At 44.2% G+C, this 20654-nt stretch overlaps 1 protein-coding gene across 7 annotated transcripts in view; it reads left to right on the top strand.

Moving 5' to 3' along the window:
- The window catches only part of ADAM22 (ADAM metallopeptidase domain 22), a 127045-nt gene that overhangs the window by 100723 nt on the left and 5668 nt on the right, over nucleotides 1-20654 (top strand). The window contains exons 23-31 of one of the 7 annotated variants that reach the window (XM_072154238.1): nucleotides 561-726; nucleotides 1376-1481; nucleotides 1564-1654; nucleotides 2052-2069; nucleotides 5123-5317; nucleotides 8048-8148; nucleotides 9297-9363; nucleotides 13795-13881; nucleotides 18205-18328. In XM_072154238.1, coding sequence (XP_072010339.1) covers nucleotides 561-726; nucleotides 1376-1481; nucleotides 1564-1654; nucleotides 2052-2069; nucleotides 5123-5317; nucleotides 8048-8148; nucleotides 9297-9363; nucleotides 13795-13881; nucleotides 18205-18328 — 955 coding nt within the window. Of the gene's footprint in view, nucleotides 1-560; nucleotides 727-1375; nucleotides 1482-1563; nucleotides 1655-2051; nucleotides 2070-5122; nucleotides 5318-8047; nucleotides 8149-9296; nucleotides 9368-13794; nucleotides 13882-18204; nucleotides 18329-20654 lie in introns of those variants that run through there. The other 6 variants (XM_072154240.1, XM_072154242.1, XM_072154239.1 and 3 more) reach the window with 6 other exon arrangements.

Raw genomic sequence — 20654 nt, 5'->3', positions numbered from 1 at the left:
CTTCTCTCCCACCTATTACATGCTGAGGGATCAGATATGTCATTTTCTCTTTAAAGGGGTTGTCCGAGATTATAAAAAAATGATCAAGGTGGCCAGGAGGGTGGTGGGGGGTTTGGGGCTGTGCAAAAAAATAAACCTGTACTTACCTTTTCCAATGATCCCGATGTGCCAGACGTACCTTTTCCAGTGCTCCCTGTGTCCCCGATGTACCTTTTCCCATGCTCCTGGGGACCCCGGTGTGCCTTTTCCGGTGTTCCCTGTGTCCCTGATGTGCCTTTTCCGGTGCTCCTGGTGTCCCGAATGTACCTTTTCCGGTGTTCCCTGTGTACCTGATGTACCTTTTCCGGCACTCCCTGTGACCCCGATGTACCTTTTCCGACGTTCACGGTGCCGTTCTCCTTTTATTTACAAGGCCACGGCAGCTCGGCTCAGACAACTTCCGCCCCCGCCTGCCATGTCCACTGTCTCAGCCTGGGACTTTTGACTCCCCCTGTATGTACACATATATAGAATAACAATTACAGCTGCTAATGTAGATGATGATAACTTTATGTTCTCAGCGGTGGACATGTTAAGCTGGATGAGGAGACCGACCTTGGATATGTAGAGGACGGCACACCGTGCGGAGAGCAGATGATGTGTCTGGACCATAGATGTCTTCCTGTCGATCCCTTTAATTTCAGTTCTTGTCTCGGCAGCACGAAAAAGATTTGTTCTGGGCACGGAGTAAGTAACCGGAAACACATGGGGGAGAGGGCTGGTCATTTCTCCAAACTATGGGAGCAGATTTGAGGACACAAGAAAATTCTACAACTAGTAGAACACAAAATTCCTGACAACTAATATCTGATACAGTAACTGAGCACATGATCTCAACATGGCAGATTTATAAGAGGACCGAGAAGATTGAACATTTGTCATCACTAAATCTTTAATGGTTAAAGGAAATCTACCACCCAAAACCAGGGGCACTTACTCATAGATCCAGGCGCCGGGACGGGTAATCTTTTATTTGTTATCCATGGCCTCCTTCCTTCTAACATCAACTTGAAATTGAGGTGAGAAGAGTCATATTTGCCTGATTTTGGGGCAGATATTTTTACAGGTAAATGGGTGAGATTTCACATAAAAGAGGGAATTCTAGAAAGGACATTTCAAACCCGACCTGAGGGCCTGGTAGTTTAGTGGGCTAACACCTGATGACAGGTTCCCTTTAAAGATGGATTAAAAGTGGGTTTAAGTTGCAAAATTGTAGAAATTATTTTACATTTGATTACACTATGTAGAAGTTGTCTCTCTCAATATCTATATACTGTATCTCCTTTACATGTTCATGTTGGTCCTTATGTAAAGTTTTCATGTCGTCTCCTCGCAGATCTGCAGCAATGAGCTGAAGTGCATCTGCGATGAGGAATACGCGGGGGATGACTGCAGCACGTACTTCCCCTACAAGCAGAAGAAGGAAATCAAGGCTAATGATGGTGAGTGCACTCGCCGCCCGCGGTATTATTTATACCAGACATCATCCGCCAGTATCTGATAGCACATCTGCTTCTCTTACAGGAGTTGTTAGTACAAACATTATCATAGGAGCTATTGCCGGTACCATGCTGGTGCTGGTCTTGGTGTTAGGAATTACCGCTTGGGGTTACAAGTAAGTTCCTGCGCTGTATATTCATTATTATATGTAATTGTATGTCATCAAATTTACAGTGAGCTACACAAATGGACATATTGGAAGTTAAAAAATAGGCGGGAATAGGATCTTTATGTGCAGCTTAATAATTATGTTTCTAGCGGCCTGCATCTCTGGTTCTGTAGCTCACAAAGTCATAAGCCTGATGTGATCTGAAAGATGAGATCCTTATCTTTAATATGACACCAGCAGCATGTTTCTAGGTGCTAGAGATAACAGAAGATGTTAGTGGGATAAAATCTGGTGACAAGATCTTTTTAACAGAATTTTTGTTTTCATTTATACTTATTTTTGATCTTCTTTGATGAAAACACTATGTTCCAGTAATGATCTGTTTTCTCTTTGACATGAATAGAAACTATCGGAGAGAAAGGTAAGTCCTTGCCTGTGCATTATTCTGCATTTCACCACTTTCACTAGTTTGTAGGGTGGTTTTTTTTCACAAATTCCATTTATATGTCCCATACTTTTTTTTCCCATAGTCGGCTCGTTCCTAATGTGTTGGCTTAGCAGAGGGACGAGTAGTGATCCCGTGTATCTGTTTTCCCTTAGACTTTTTTTGCCTCTCGGATAGTAGCGCTCATATGAAGTAGGATGATAACTCTCTAGCCATGCCACTGTCCCATCTCTCTGTACGCAGATGTAGCAGAGCTCAGATGGAGCCAGTGACCTCACACTGCATGCAAACCTTCTGCATGATCTTTAACTCTGAGAAATTAAATGTCAAACTCAGCACTGCTACATCTTTATGCCGGATCACGGTCCGATCTTTACGTTTCAGTGTCTGTCTGTTAGAAGCGGTACAAGATGTTTTTTGCTTAGACATTGTCCCAGTGTGTTTTGTGTATTACAGGACGGTTCTACACATATTTAAAGGAAATCTACCATCAAGATCCATCATGATAAACCAGGGACATTACTCATAGATCCAGGCACCAGGACTGTGGTATCTTCTTAACTTTTAAAATTATGTTAATGAGCCTGAAGCTTTTACACTATGCAGGAGCACATCTCACCTTCCCCTCTGCTCTCTTGTCTCTTCCATCCTTACAGTGGGAGGGGGGACATGCTCCTACACGGTGTAACAGTTTGTGAAGCCACAACACGGAGGTGCTCTGTTAACACCGCCCAGAACCTTTCTCTCATTAGCGTAATTTTTAAAGTTGATTTTAGAAGGAAGAAGGCCATGGATAACATGAGTAATGTCCCTGTTTTATTATAATGGATTTTAATGGTGGATTTCCTTTAAAGGGGAAACCATACCTTTGTTTGCGCCCCTTTAATAGATATTGTTCCATTGATTCTGGTGGTAGAAATTTTTCTCTAGCCCCCGCTATTCCCAAGTAATTAAATTAATCCCCATTTTCTGTATTTATGACCTCCAGTAGTTTATACAATCATCTGTTTTCATTGCATAGACATTAATGGAGTGTGGCAACCCTTCTATTCGGGAACGAAGTCAGCAGAGCCCTGTTCTTGGGGGGTCCTGGAGGTGGATAGGTCATAAATACAGATTATCAGAAATCCCCTTTCAGATCTCTACTGTCGGACAGGTGGAGCCAGGTTGTCCAATCTGGGACCACCAATCTGATACCAGGGGGACTGATTAGCATAGTTTTAGGTTATTTTCAGTGCCCAATATACTAATGAGACTCTCTGCTGTTACCTTCATAGTCCAGGCCTGGCTCCACCCATGTGAAACTACAGATCCGAAAAATAATGGCATCGAATACTCCAGATCGTTGGGGGCTGGAGAGAAAACAAAATCAACTAGAATCAGTGGAACAAATCCACGGCAATAATTAACTCGCAACATAACACAGTTACGTTATATGTTTTTATTTACGCTACGTAATATCGTGTTTGGCCATAATATGGGACCATTTACATTTTTTTTAGAATGTAAGGAAATTCTATGAGTCCGATTTGTCCTGTCCTTATATATTTCAGTGTTTATTCCACCATATGTTATGCTTCCCAATTAAAAGAACTTCATTATGATTTAAAAAAATATATAAATAAAACACAAGTATGAAATAAATACCAGCAGTTGATTGGATTCATTGAAATTAGATTGAATTAGATAAGCCAAGAATTTTGAATGTCTCATTATCTTTTTTCCCCAATGTCTCAGTGGGTTACAGTTTATTCCTTGAATGAAATGTTTTTCACGTTTTCAATGTAAAATTCATTTGAAGGTTCATTCCCATCTCATATTGTAACGGCACATCACTAGTTAACCATTAAAGGTCATGCTACATTAGTTGTGTTGCGTTCTGTTCATCTTTAGGAAGGGGGGGGGGGAGTTCTCAGAGTTCAGACCCCCTCCATTGACTATAAAGGGATGGTATAGCCTAGCAATACAATCCTCCATCACTTTATAAGATTGTGGATTAGTACACATATACACACATATGCATTACACTCATGTACACACACATTACAGACATAAATAAACATTAGACACATATACACATTGCACATATATACATAGACATTGCACACATATGTACATGCACACTCATGTAAATACACAATAAACAGAGATACATACACATTATACACACATATTACACACATATGCATTACACAGATAAACGCACACATTGCACACGTTTATAGAAACATTACACATACACATTATACACACATATTACACATATATGCATTACACACATATACATACACATTGCACACATATACATACACATATTACACACATATATTATACATACACATTGTACACATATACATACGCATATTACACACATATGCACTACACATTACACACACACATATACATACATACACATTACACACATTAAACACATATACCTACATACACATTATATACAAATAATACACATATACATACATACACATTACACACAAATAATACACATATACATACATACACATTACACACAAGTAATTAAAGAAACTCAGACATGAAAGGTATCGGGAAGGCAGGATATTGTGCCCCCCTGTCCATATATCTACCCGATGGCTTGTCCTTACCCGGCGCATGTTCCCCTTCCATGGTTGATCACTGCTGCATTAAACTTTAGAGAATATGTGCTCATTGTCTCATATAATCCATGCAGTATATTCATGCATAGTATTTCCTTACTATTGTCTTACCCCTTATAGGAGCATCATCTCATTGGCATCTAGGTGTCATCTAGGACACTTACCCTGGAGCTCTCCATAGTCACAGTGATGTTATCAGGCCCCTCTGGGCTTTGTCAATGCCCCAGGGGGCTAGATGACATCCACACTGTGGCCACCCCTTGTGTCCTGTAGTGTAACATACACGTGCCATTGACCCTCTCTGTCCTTCCCCTCTGAACTAATGCTTTTACGTCTGTGTCGTTTCTATGTGCGTTTGTCTTGTTTTCTGACTTTACAATATCTATTATGCTTTAGACAAATACCCCAGGGAGATTATGTAAAAAAGGCTGGAGATGTCGACTCCTTTTATAGCGACTTGCCTCCCGGAGTCAGCTCAAACTCAGGATCTAGTTCTAAGAAGAGGTCTGCTATTCTGTCGCATTTTCAGATTTCTGCCTGTTCCATCCCACATTATTCCATTAGTCAGAACATTTCATTATTTTGCAGAAGGTTTGATTCCTTTTTTAATTTTTTTACTTCTTTGTGGAATAGTAATAAAAAGGAAATCCATGATCGTTTGACTTCAAAGGAGCCGGAGCTGGGACCTTAACGTTAGGGGGTCTCCAACCATTGTGCAGCTTGAAATTTCCTATTGGGGTGATATATATCTTATATTATGGCACCAGATGGAGATCATAATAATGGGGTAGGGTCGGGGGTTATTCCCCCAAATTTAGCTCCTTTGAAGTCAAAAAACCTGATTGTTGTTACTCTTATTCTTGACTTTATTAACTGATTGGATCCTTCATTGCATGACACAACGACTCTACCGACCTTCACTGTAACAACAGCTCATTGACAAGTTGGGCATCCTAATAATTCCTTATTTATATAGCGCACACAGATCACGCAGCGCTGCACAAAGCATGTCAAATTAGTCCCTAGGGCTCACAATCTAAACAACCTACCAGTATGTTTTTTTTCTGGAGTGTGGGAGGAAACCGGAGGACCCGGAGGAAACCCACGCAAACACGGAGAGAGAACGTACAAACTCTTTGCCGATGTTGACCTGGGTGGGATTAGAACCGAGGACTTCAGCGCTGCAAGGCAGAAGTGCTACCCACTCAGGCACCGTGCTTCCCCATAAAAAAAAGACCGGAAATGTAAGGTGATACAGTAGTTGGGCCCAATAACATCTATGGGGGTCTTCCGACTCCACCCACCACCTATCCGGCAGATGGACGGTTGGATATGAACATGCCCAATGATTTTGTTGCCACGTAAGATAATATGCCACTGCCCATTGAGATGACTTGCACACTGGGCATAGCCAAGCATGCATGTGTAAAGGCCATAGCAAGTCATAGCTGCCAGAAAATTGAGCTTTAAGGGCTTGTACCAAGTTTGTGTCTTATCAAAATACAAGCGTGTTTCCAGCACTCCGGAATCTCCTTAAAATTGTTTCCTTATTTCTTATGACACAAGGTAAAATTGAAACACATTGAACCGTTGACGCGTTTTAGACTCAACAGATCCCATATGACTTCTGCTGAACCCGAAACGCGTCAACTGTTCAATGTGTTTGTATTTTATCGGTTGTAAAGAAAAATATAAAATCCATTTTAAGAAGATTCCGGAGTGCTTTTTTGAATGGTTACATGTCCATCCTACACTCTGTTCAGTGGCACCCGGTTACTTCAGTCCAATACAGAGACTACAATACTACAATACTCCAGTACAGAGAGCAGAGCCAGTTTGGAATTTGTATTTTTTCCCAAATTTGTGTCTTATCCCCTATACAGTGGAAAACAGCTGGCAGTGTCCTTAATTGATCACAAGATCCAAGGTCCTATCCTTACTACCGTATTTTTCGGACTATAAGGCGCACTAAAAATCCTTTGATTTTCTCAGAAATCAAAGGTGCGCCTTATAGGCCAGTGTGCCTTATATATGAACCGTACTGACAGACAACAGCTGCCTTGAACTGTGCACAGGCACAGTTGCTGGTCATTCATCCTTATAATCAGGTGCGCCTTATACTCCGGTGCGCCTTATATATGAACCTAGACGTTTTAGCAGGCATTTATTGATGGTGCGCCTTATACTCCGGTGCGCCTTATAGTCCGATAAATACTGTAATTGATGGCAGGGGGAGCATTCTTCCAGATATGGCATTCAGTACTATGGGAGTATTGGGAATTGTTGAGCACAGTGCTTGGGTATCTCCGGCACTCTGATTCACTGTTTATAAGAGTGGCAGCTATAAGTGTGCAATGTGCTCAGCAACTTCCGACTCTCCATAATATTGAATGGAGTCGCAGGACGCACACACTCGACCTCCCGTCCCCACCCATTAGTGAGAATGGGAACCCTCTTCTTGTGATTGATGGGGTTCCAGCAGACCGACCCCATCAGATCAGATAGGTTTTGGTTTTGTAAATCAAAGTTGGTACAACCCCTTTAAAATGTATGGCTTTTAACAGTTATTTATATTACAGCTCTTCTTATGTGGGGCAAAAGGACCTTAAATTCCTCTTCAAGGTCTAGCAGCTCCCTCAAAGACTCCCTATAGCTATGACTCTTTTTAATATAATATTATAATATTAATATATTTTTTTATTAATATATTATTATATTATTTAATATAATATTAAATACTTTAGATTAAAATATACAAATATTTTTGTTATTTTGGTCTCTAAATGGCAATTTACTGAAACTTTATGACCTGGTTCTTAAATGAAGACGCTACTCTTAGGCCTTACCATCTGACGATAGAAGGGATTTGTAGAAGGCAGCTCCCTTTTTTCTGAACCAGATTATAAAAAATCCAAAAAAATCTAACTTTTTATCTTTTCTTTAAATTATTATTTATTATTTAAATTTATTGAAATTTTTACGCTTTCATGTGACCCCCATTAAAATGCAGATCCTTGTATTTGGGTGAGAATGAGCTGCAATACCAGAAACAGCCTGCGGGGTGGCGTGGTTTCTAGAATGAAAAAAACACCCATTAGTTGCATTTTTTTTTTTAAAAGAAAAACTAAGGAACAGAGACTCCCCTCATGAATGCCCCATAAATAAGTGACCAGCTCTAGGACATCAGGGCATCAGGGTTATTGACTCTTTTCTGTTGTCACAATCTGACACTTTCTTCCATGGTGTTTGTCCAGCACTACAGACGCATCCTCGCTTTACTGTAGAAGATGACGGATTCAGTTGCGTCTCTTCTCTTCCTAGGTCTAATGGTCTGTCCCACTCCTGGAGCGAGAGGATCCCGGACACCAAACACGTCTCCGATGTTTGTGAAAATGGGCGACCGAGGAGTAACTCCTGGCAAGGTAAGTTCACTAGATCCCATACAGATTAATCATGGAGTTCTACATTTTCTTGAAATTAAAGGGGTTGTTCACTTTACACACATTCCAGCAAATAATTGATATTGTTTGTGTAATGAAAAGTTATACAATTTTCCAACATACCTTTTGTATCAATTCTAGATCTCTGCTTGCTGTCACGCAACAGGAAACGTGATTCTTTACTTCCCGTAGATAAACAAACAACCGCTCCATGGTCATGTGATGTCACACAGGTGCACGGCTTGTTATATCACAGAGTGTAATCAGAGCCGTGCACCTGTGTGACATCACATGACCATGGAGCAGTGTTTATCTACAGGAAGTAAAGAATCAAGTTTCCTGTTACATGACTGCAAGCAGAGATCTAGAAAACCGTAACGAATTGATACAGAGAGTATATACGGGAAATTTATATAACTTTTCTTCGCACTAACAAAATATGAATTATTTGCTGACACGTGCTTAAAGTGAACAACCCCTTTAAGTAGGCTTCTATCCCTGTCAGCAATTTTGACCCTGCAAAGGTTCAACCAGTGTTAGGTATTGTACCTGTAAAGATGTATAATCATGTGTGTGTTGTGATTGTAGCTGGACTTTGAGTACCAACGAACTGTGCCACAACCACACTGCTTTGCTTTGACTGCTGTACTACTAAACTAGAAGCCTGGCTCAGCATTAACTTATTACAGATAATTTTGATCGTGATTTATTCAAGTTTAGTTCAGCTATAAGATATCATCCTGCAGCCTCCATCCAGATTGAGTCCAAACAATCCCCTTTGAAGCTAAATTTCGCTTATTCTAGGAGTAATTTCCTAGATTGATACATTGAATCCCTGGAAGTGCATAGAATTGTTGTAATGGGGCTGTATTACCTCCCTTGGAAATGGTCAAAGTGGCCCAACAGAACGTACTGGACCTAAGTGAGGGGTCTATCATACAACTGATCTGGCTCGGTGCCATAGCCACAAAACAGGTGTGAACATGGACTCACAAAGTATTGCAAATGAACAGTAACTGACTATAGCCGCATTGGTGAAAGTGAAAACTTTCCCTTTAAGTTCTGTATCAATTTGCTTATTTATCTGCTTATATCCAATGATCCCAGCATAAAAATATTGTATTTTACAGGTAACATAAGCAGCAGCAGAAAAAAACTACGAGGAAAGAGATTCCGACCACGATCAAACTCCACCGAGTGAGTACAATGGGGTTCTCCAAGCTCAGGAGACTAGATAGGATTTTAAGGATTCGCCCTTAGATACCATTTTGTCTGTATTTTAATCTTTATCTCCAGACTTTGCTGATTAATGTCTTCATATTGTTTTTTTTTTATTTGTTTTCCTGATACAAAGGTTTAAATCCCCTGTATTTACCAAAAATGCTAAACTCTTGGCTGCCACTAGGGGGAGCTTAGTTGTATACCGCATACTGCTTAGCATTGAAGGGATTCTGTCGGGTGAATTTGTAACAAGAAACCACTGGTCTGTCCTTATGGAGACGTGATGCCCATAAGGCTGTCTGTATTAGGGTGTAAAAAGTTTAGGAGTAACTTCCAGAGAGGAGTCCAGTGAGAACATTTGACTCATCTCAGTAAGTAATGACAGAATTATAGCCCTATATGGACAATTTAGTCACTTATCCATATAGGGAGATGCTGGTGGTTTTGTTCACAAGTTGACCTGACAGGTTCCCTTTGAAATGAATAATCAGTATTGGAAAAGCTCCCCCTAGTGGTGGCTACGTAGCTCCAGAATCCTTACATTTTGTATGTAGGATGTAGAACTTTTTATCATAACCATAACTAAATATCACACAGTATATGAACTAATAACACCCCGGTGCTACTGGATGGACGTTCACTTTAAGGCTTCGCTGAATAACTTGTGGCCTTACAGATGCTCCAGACTGAAAACTCACATCATACCCTGGGTGTAGTGTTAAAGGGGATGTCTAGGATGATTCATTACTTGCCCTGGGTGCAGTATCTGCTGTAGTATAACCCTCTTCCAGAGTCTGGGCCATCGCCTCCTGTCATGTCTGGTTTATATACAGGGACCGCAGCAGTGACGTCATATCAACAGCATGCTCCTGCCGCAGCCTATAACTGGCCTCAGAAGAAAACTTATGAGGCCAGTGATAGGCTGCAACACTCATATGGCGTCACTGCTGCAACCTCTACTTGCAAACAAACACTGGAGGCGCAAAAAAAAGCACAGGGCTATACATTGTATATCGCGCCTGGTGTCTCGTTTCGACCCCATCACATGAATAAGAACGATCCACAAACCGGTCACGTGATCGATGACTGTAACGTCACAGGCCTGCAACTCTGGACAACTGATTTTTTGGGGGCATAAGGATAAGACATCAATATTTAGATCTTGATTAAAATTGTTGCTTCCAGCACTCACCACCAGAGGGAGCTCTCTAGCTCCATGTATACAGTGCTGTGCATTGTATGTAATTATACACATCTGCAGTCTGGGGATGTGGGTTCCATACGGATTCCGATGCATAGAAAGCTCTCATTATCATTCCACGCTGCTAACTTCGTATATACTATATATTATATTCACTGACTATATATTATTATCTATACATTATTATCTATACATTATTATGGCTTATTACTATGCACATAACTTGCCTCTGTATGGAGCATGTTGTCTTGTGTGTAAGCATATTTAGGGGTGAATTTGCATATTTAGGACCCCAAGCAAAGTTATGTCTGGGGTCTCCCGAATGCACAGTCCTGCTCCTAATGGAAAAGCAAAAAGTATAAGGCACACAGAGAATTCCACTAAGTATCCAGTGTAGTGATCTATGGGGCCCCATGCAATTGATTTGGTAGCCACCAGTATATAACAGGAATGAAGTGAATTTCTTGCAGGCATTTGGGTTATAAAAGTTTGTTGCAACTTTTAAATCCATAAGATTTGTTAGATGCTGTGTATATGTTGCAGACCTAGTAATATCTCTTATATTTTTATAGCGGCCATAGAACCAATTTTGGAGTTCTTGCGTCACATTGCGATAAGGCTGCTGCAGTTACCACTAGAGGGAGCTTTCTGCATACTGGTATTTAAATGGAACTGATTAGGAGCAGTGTATGCTCTCAGCTCCCTCTAGTGGTGGCTTCAGGCAGCTTGTATGTTACGTATATCAGTATCAGGAAAACCTAGCTTGTAAAGAAAAAAAAAATTAGGAGGTAAAAAAAATCTTTAAAAAATCTTTTGGTGTTATTGCACAGGGATTCACTTTAAAGGGAACCTGTCACCATATTATTTACAAAGACAGCTAGTGACAGGTTCCCATAGATCCCTATTAACTAAATGGCACCCTTCTTTTAGCTAAAAATTGTTTCCCTCACATCCCCATAAAATCAACTTTTTTATCTTACCTGTCATACAGCCAGATCCTCCAGTAAGTCATAGTGGGAGTGTCCTCGGCGGAGTCCAGTGGCCTCTCCCCTCCTCACTCACTTCTACTTCTTATGCCTCCGTCTCACCATTCAGCACTTCATGTCATGTGGCCCGGATTATGTCATCTAAGGTCCTTTACTCACTAACATTTGCAAAATCTACTCCATGTATTGCAAAATCTACCCCATTTGCAAAATCTACCCCATGTATGTATCTGATCACATGAAATCACAGCATTCCTCCATGGCGGACTCAGCGGAGTCCAGTGGCCTCTCCCCTCCTCACTCACTTCTACTTCTTATGCCTCCCGGATTATGTCATCTAAGGTCCTTTACTCACTAACATCTACCCCATGTATGTATCTGATCATATGAAATCACAGCATGCCTCCATGGCAGATGGAGAGGAGTAGACATGGGGTACATTTTGCAAATGTTAGTGGGTAAAGGACCTTGGATGACATCAACCTGATCAGATGGCATGAATAGCTGAATGATGAGGAGGCATAGGGAGGAGTAGAAGTGAGTGGGGACAGGAGGACACGCCCCCTCTGCTCCATCTGACTGTATGCCAGGTAAGATAACAAAGTTGATTTTATGGGGATGGGAGGGAAACAATTTTTAGCTAAAAGAAGTTACTAGGGCTCTGTGGGAACCTGTCACTGGCTGTATTTGTGAAAAATGTGCTGACAGCTTTTCAATAACATCTCAATACGAGATAAATGTATTGATACATAATAACTACACTTATATACAGGGTAGTAAACTGTGAGGACATAACAGAGACTTTTGCAGGCGATGTGTTATGGATGGATACTGGATAAAATTGTAGCAGTCCCTTATGTGTGAGAAGTACCAGAAGTGATCAGCATTTAGGAAGAACATCTATCCATAAAGTACATGGTCACTAACTTATTTTAACAGGCGCCATGTAACTATAGCGCCCACCTTTGCGGTAAGAGCCGAACCATCCGGCACCTAAAAAAAACCGTCTCGTTCTGATAAGAATCAGACAAGTAAATCCAGATCCGGTATTGTAGACGATAATGGGCTCAGTGGATCTTAGTAGAGAATCTCTCCGAGTGGTTCTGATCTCTTGGAATTTTTGGAGATGATGAAGAAGACTTCTGTTTTAGCAATTCTGAAGCTTGTACAGTATATACATATTCTGTGAACTACATAAGAATTGTAATCACTTTCCCCTGTAGGAGAAGACCAGTCAGGATACAATATTATGGCCAATGGACATCCTTGTAGGCTCCACATTATTATTGGGAAAACAAATGCATGTGATTGTAAAGAAAACCTTTCACCAACTCACATAAAATCCTGTTTGGGCTCCTACAAGGATTCTGGGGCACTTAAAAATTTTTTTTTTTAGCCCCCAGAGTTTCTGAGATATCATTCCCAGTATCTGACCATTTTAATCCTCTCTACTGTCAGAGCGGAGGAGCTGGAGCCGAGGAAGAGGAGGCATGTATTACACTGAGAATCTGAAAATATTGTCATAACATACTCCCCCCTCCCCTCCTCTGCTCCAGATCCTCCTCTCTGACAGTGGAGAGGATTATAATGGTCAGATACTGGGACTGATATCTCGGCAACCCTAGGGCTAGAAAGAAAAATCTAAGTGCCCCACATGTATGTGTTGGTAAAACGTCTACTTTAAGTAACGGCATGTTCCTGGTTAGCCAGTATATGCCTACCACCTGGCTACGAAGACCATGTTTTCGCAACCTGATTGGTCCACACATTAACCCACACTGAGAAATGTGACTATACAGATAGCCACACTTAATGGTGATGCTGTAAAGGATTTTAGTTGGTGCGCAACAAATAAATCGGATTAATGGGAATAGGGAGAGGAATAAGAAGAATTTTGATAATTGTTACATTGTGTCAGTAATCAGTCCCTCTACGATGTGTAATATTTATGACCTCTATCTATATACTCTCTATATAATCTATATACTCTGTGTAGTGCAGGACATATAAATTCAATGTATGTGCATTTTCTTACCTAGGTGGCAGTATTTCTCCGATTTTTTATTTTTTTTTTTTTCCTTGCACGATGCTCATTGCTTGCTTTTACCTCTCTCCTCCTTTTTGTTCCCATTCTCACTTTTCTTTCTGTGCTCGTGTTGTATTTTCAGACTGTATCTTCTGCTTTCTCTGTTCTCCTGTTCCTCCTATCACTTTCTGCAGGTATTTTAACCCCTGGTACAAAAAAGGACATTATGTAGCTATATGGGTAGAAGATGTGAATAAAAACACAGAAGGACCGTACTTTAGGTATTACGGAGCAGAACGCTTTCTTACAATCCCAGCGATGTTGCAGTATATCGCTACGGTGGAGCTTGGCCTATATACATACCTACACACAGTATACATATACGGCTCCGCTGTGCATGTATGCATTGGTGGGATCATGTATATAACTGGTAGTGTGACTGTACATTCTTTTATTGTCTTAAAGGAGAAAACAATCCCCTTAAATGAAAAATGTGTAACGTTCACAGAGCTGTCAGTTCTCTCTTAAAGGATATGTCCATCCGAGTCAATAACAACATGGCTCCAAAAACAATGCTAGTCTTGCCCCTAGGTCATGCACTACATTGATAATCAGCTCTGGGTCTGAGCTGTAATAACAAACACAACCTTAGGACTAGGGTGGCGCTGTTTCCAGAGTTAAGCAGCCATGTATTTATATTCTTATAATAACCCTTATATTTCAAGAATGAGCAATGCAGAAATCTAAATTTCGGACATAAATATACAAAGAAATTAAGCAAATCCAAGTCCATAATAGGGAGTCCTCCATTCAGGGCTAAACCAGGATCTGTTAACTAGGGTTGAGAGTAGCCTCAGAGGGCATGTTATGCTGTGGAGGACCCAATATTGTAATACTTCATTTCTCCTGTGGGGGCGCTGCTTGTAATTCAATGAGTGAGTTTCTTCACATTCTGCAGCTGATCAATAGACCCAGGAGTCTTCCCTGGGTAACGGGCTCTTAGATCATTCCTTTTATAAGGTTTCAGGAGGAAAAGAGGTACAGCTGGTGCATTAACATCAAAACCTAGTGGGAAGAAGCCTAAATGGGGCTAATCGGGACCTACAATATGTCCTGGCCCACTCATAGTCTTTCTGGTCTGACAGAACATCTGCTAATCTGTCAGAATGGGGGTCATTTACAAAGTTTTGGATGGACATCTCCTTTAAGAAAATTTTATACATGAGTTTTTACTGGACAACCATACATACCCCTCTGAATTAGGTGGTTGGTGACACATCAGATGAGGCAGAAATTACCATCTCTACACATAAATAGCAACAGAAACCCCCCAAAAAACTGTACAGATCCACCTAGGATCCCAATGGAAATCAATCCACACATAGATTTTTTTCGTTTTGGGGATGTATTTTTCTTTCCGTAGATGACAATTCAGCTGAGGAACCGTGGGGGAAGTGTATCAAAAGTAGGCAGAAGAAAACAATGGAGAAGCTGCCTCCAGCAACCAATCAGAATCTAGCTTTGGTGTGTAGTGTTCTGATTGGTTGCTAGAGGTAACTCCCCCGCTTATTCTTTGCACTAGTTTTGATAAATTCTCCCCATACGTTTTTCTTGCTTTTTTTTTGTGTGGCTTTTTGTCATGTAGATACATAGTTCTCTTCTCTATGTTGTGTCACTGAAGCTATTGACCAAGGGTGTAGTGCATGCCACCCCTTCACCACCACCAATAGCTCTCAGGAGCCAATGGTCATCCATAAGGCCGTACACATCTCACATTAATAGCATGTTCCTCCTGGAGACACCATCATCCAATGTCTTCTTCACTGTTCCAGGAGCATGGCATGAGATATCTAGTGGGACATCCCGAAGGAAAGTCCTTTTTGTAAATGTCTAAAACTTATACTTTAGTTGTCTCCTACCTGTGGGTGTCCTGCTGGTGGGAACCTACCACTCTCAGCAGTAAGTCGGGGCATGGTGGAGAGCCACAGGTTGGAGACCACCACTCCACATGGTTGTAGATGTGTTTGGAAGGTCTCCATCCCTGAATGTTAAGCATTTTTCGATAATGTAGTGTTCTTCACATTTATGGAGTTGATTGTGTGGATTTGGGTACTCATGTTTGGGCTTCATGTACACAACCTTGTGTATTTGTGGGGCACAAGCAAGTGTCCCATTGTTTGAAGCCCGTAAGACATCGAATGAACATCAGCTGGACATCTAGGTCCCTTGCTCACCGTGACCATGCACTGAACGCAGGTTGTGACCGTTTAAATGCCACTTGCGTGTGGATGCCACCATCTTTAGTGGGACCATGCCGGGCCGGCGCCAGCACCCGACATACCTGTGCAAGTGTCTGGGCCCAGAGCTGCTGGAGGGGCCCATATGGCCCAATTTCAGTCACCAGTGGGGCTTAATATAAAAACAAATGTGTTGTCTCTTTGGGATGATAAACTAGGGAATATTTTAGGGAACTATTTTAGTTTCTGAATTTTTTATTCTGCCACCTGAGTTCATTGCAAAGGGGCCCACTGAGGCTCTGTCACCCAGGGGCCTATTAAAACCTGGAGCCAACCCTGGGACCATGGATGGGAACGCCCCCTGTAACGTCACGATAACAGCCTGAAGAATCTATGAGACTCCAGGGCCTGTCATTCAACCTGATCTGTAATAGTGTGCCAGAGGCACACTGTTACAGATCAGTAGAAAAGTCCCCATATACTGCAATACTATGGTATTCAAGCCGGCTTGGATTCAGGGTACCCTACGGGGTCTAAAAATACAGTAAATAAAGTTTTTGAAAAGTACAAAAGGTAAAAAGTGATCAAAAGGTGGTATGGACTCCAAAATTGTAGCAATGATAACGTCAGCTTGTCCCGCAAAAAAATGACATCTTGTACAGCTCCACATATCAAAATGTGAACAAGTTGTTGGCCTCAGAATATGGCAATATGAAGAATTTAAAAAAAGATTAATTTTTTTTTTTTTTTAAATGGACTAAAACAATAAAACCTATATAAATTGTGTTTTTCTGCGATCGCACCCAAAATAAATAAATATAGGGGAGATGTAATTTGGGGCGCACAGTAAAAAACCTAAAAATAGAACCCACAATAAAATGGCACAAATATGTTTTTTCTGCATTTTCACCAAGTTTGGACTTCCCGTTAAATTGCATGGAATATTAAATAGCGTCACTAGGAAGTGCAGTATGTTACACAGAAAACAAGTCCTCATACAGCTCTGTGCACAGAAAAATAAAAAAAGTTTTTGAAAGTGGGGAGTAAGCGAGTAAGGGGAGGAGTTAGAGAGCAGCGTTGGAGAGGGGTTAATGTAGCACAGGAGGCAGCAAAGTTTTCCTCTTTCCACCCTGGAAAACTTATTTGCATATTCCTTACCCAGAATCTCCAGCTGAGCATTTATGGCCAATTAAGACTCCTCATAAGGAGAATAAATGTCTTCCAGACTAAGGACACGCCCTTGTGACAATGGGACTGGTGACACCCAGTTGTCAATTTATTTATAAATTTTATAAGTTTCCAGCGGGAATAACATAAGGCACAGCTTATACAAACTTCCAAGAAAAAGTGCGCTAAAATTGATCCTACACAAGGAATATAGAAATTTGCTAGAAGAGTCGGGTAATTATACAATCGGATGTAATGGGCAGAACCTCTTTGCGGCTGAAGACCATCGAGGGGTAGGCACTTCCTGTCTATCGGTGTCACATTATAGACTGTAGTCAGTCCCTAAAGGTCCTCAGGACAGGGGTCAATGTCGTTATTGGAGAGGTCATTGCCGGTAACTTTCCAGAACCTGCATTATTCAGCAGATTTGTCACAAATAAAAAATTGGAGGTAATAATTTTCTAAAAAAAAAATACTGCACCTATTGTTACGAAGGAACCTGCCAGCTAGAAGTGATGTGTGTGTTTTGTATATTTTGGGTCTATTTCTTTCTTCTTCTCTCTCCGTGGGCGGGGAACTCACTGAGGAGGCGGGGCAACTCCTTCCCTTGTATGATGTCAGGGCTGTGCTGTGTGCTTTGGGCCAATCGGATCTCTCTCTTCTTCTGCACCCCTCCTCCTACATCTCTATCATCCAGTTTCTCTGATAACTGCAGCTGCACCTCCCTCCTCCCCTCCTCCCCTGCGATTTTACACACTAGATGGATTTTTCCTGGTTCCTAACTGAATGTGCAAATAAATTGGCACAAAAAGTTTGCTCAACGTAGAACTCGATCTTATATATTTGAAGTTTTACTCACAACAAGTCAAGATCAAGACTATTAGTGACTGTTGCCTAATACACTTATTTTTTTAATTACATTTTTTATTTTATTGAATTTCATTTTATATATATATATTTTCCTGTACATTTATGGGAGCTTATGGGACAATCCACATTCAGGTGACTCTATTACTCCGCAGGATATAGGAGTAAGTATTATACCTGCTGGATACCAGAAACCTAGGAAAAGAAGGATCAATACATCGAATATAATTGCATGGAGGAAAATAAAGTCATCTGCATGGCGGACGCCCTATAAGTGTCACCCGGTGATGTTATCCCGTATTGTCACTGCTTGTTCTCTGCTTCTTCTAACAGAACATTGTCACCCGCCAAGTCACCATCGTCATCTACAGGATCCATCGCTTCTAGCAGAAAATACCCCTACCCCATGCCCCCGCTGCCTGACGAGGAGAAGAAGCCAAGCAGACAGAGTGCACGGGTAGGCGGCCGATGTGGGGGGGGGGGGGTCCTGCCTGTCATGCCTCATTAGCATACTGCTTGGATTATGTAAATTCGGCTGTGGTCCTGTAGTTTAGCTTTTTAGGGTGTGGCTAGGAAAAAGACCGCCACTGATCAGATATCTGTGACCATCGGTATTCCTGTCCAGGGGGAGATTCTCGACCTAGAGCTTCTGGTTATTTACCCTTGAAATGTTTAAACAAATTGACAACTGGGTGTTACCATTTCCCTCATCAAGGGGTGTGTCCCTACACATTCTGACACTGATTGGACCGTGTCAGTCTGTTTAGGGTAACACCCAGTTACGGAGGAATCAGCACAATGCAGAGAGGAAACTCTAGAATTCCCAGATGATACAATTATTTAGTAAAACAGACATAAAAGAATATACTCCACACTCAAATGTAGAATAAAACAGGCACTGCCCCCCGACCCTGCCGACACACAGGAGGGGCCCCCCGACCCTGCCGACACACAGGAGGTGCCCCCCGACCCTGCCGACACACAGGAGGGGCCCCCCGACCCTGCCGACACAAAGGAGGGGCCCCCCGACCCTGCCGACACACAGGAGGGGCCCCCCGACCCTGCCGACACACAGGAGGTGCCCCCCGACCCTGCCGACACACAGGAGGGGCCCCCCGACCCTGCCGACACAAAGGAGGGGCCCCCCGACCCTGCCGACACACAGGAGGGGCCCCCCGACCCTGCCGACACACAGGAGGGGCCCCTCGACCCTGCCGACACACAGGAGGGGCCCCCGGACCCTGCCGACACACAGGAGGGGCCCCCGACCCTGCCGACACACAGGAGGGGCCCCCCGACCCTGCCGACACACAGGAGGTGCCCCACAACCCTGCCGACACACAGGAGGTGCCCCCCGACCCTGCCGACACACAGGAGGTGCCCCCCGACCCTGCCGACACATAGGAGGTGCCCCCCGACCCTGCCGACACACAGGAGGGGCCCCCCGATCCTGCCGACACACAGGAGGTGCCCCACAACCCTGCCGACACACAGGAGGGGCCCCCCGACCCTGCCGACACACGGGAGGTGCCCCACAACCCTGCCGACACACGGGAGGGGCCCCCCGACCCTGCCGACACACAGGACGTGCCCCCCGACCCTGCCGACACACAGGACGTGCCCCCCGACCCTGCCGACACACAGGACGTGCCCCCCGACCCTGCCGACACACAGGACGTGCCCCCCGACCCTGCCGACACACAGGACGTGCCCCCCGACCCTGCCGACACACAGGACGTGCCCCCCGACCCTGCCGACACACAGGAGGGGCCCCCCGACCCTGCCGACACACAGGAGGGGCCCCCCGACCCTGCCGACACACGGGAGGTGCCCCCCGACCCTGCCGACACACGGGAGGGGCCCCCCGACCCTGCCGACACACAGGACGTGCCCCCCGACCCTGCCGACACACAGGACGTGCCCCCCGACCCTGCCGACACACAGGACGTGCCCCCCGACCCTGCCGACACACAGGACGTGCCCCCCGACCCTGCCGACACACAGGACGTGCCCCCCGACCCTGCCGACACACAGGACGTGCCCCCCGACCCTGCCGACACAATAGGGGCCCCCCGACCCTGCCGACACACAGGAGGGGCCCCCCGACCCTGCCGACACACAGGAGGGGCCCCCGACCCTGCCGACACACAGGAGGGGCCCCCCGACCCTGCCGACACACAGGAGGTGCCCCACAACCCTGCCGACACACAGGAGGGGCCCCCCGACCCTGCCGACACACAGGAGGTGCCCCCCGACCCTGCCGACACACAGGAGGGGCCCCCCGATCCTGCCGACACACAGGAGGTGCCCCACAACCCTGCCGACACACAGGAGGGCCCCCCCGACCCTGCCGACACACGGGAGGTGCCCCCCGACCCTGCCGACACACAGGACGTGCCCCCCGACCCTGCCGACACACAGGACGTGCCCCCCGACCCTGCCGACACACAGGACGTGCCCCCTGACCCTGCCGACACACAGGAGGGGCCCCCCGACCCTGCCGACACACAGGAGGGGCCCCCCGACTCTGCCGACACACAGGAGGTGCCCCACGACCCTGCCGACACACAGGAGGGGCCCCCCGACCCTGCCGACACACAGGAGGGGCCCCCTGACCCTGCCGACACACAGGACGTCCGTCCCCCGTCACCCCCCGACCCTGCCGACACACAGGAGGTGCCCCCCGACCCTTCCGACACACAGGAGGTACCCCCCGACCCTGCCGACACACAGGAGGTGCCCCCCGACCCTGCCGACACACAGGAAGTGCCCCCCGACCCTGC

This window comes from Engystomops pustulosus, chromosome 5 (genome assembly GCF_040894005.1).
Source record: "Engystomops pustulosus chromosome 5, aEngPut4.maternal, whole genome shotgun sequence".
Classification (NCBI taxonomy): domain Eukaryota; kingdom Metazoa; phylum Chordata; class Amphibia; order Anura; family Leptodactylidae; genus Engystomops; species Engystomops pustulosus.
The sequence above is the reverse complement of the archived record's forward strand: the minus strand, read 5'-3'. Positions and strand labels throughout refer to the sequence as shown.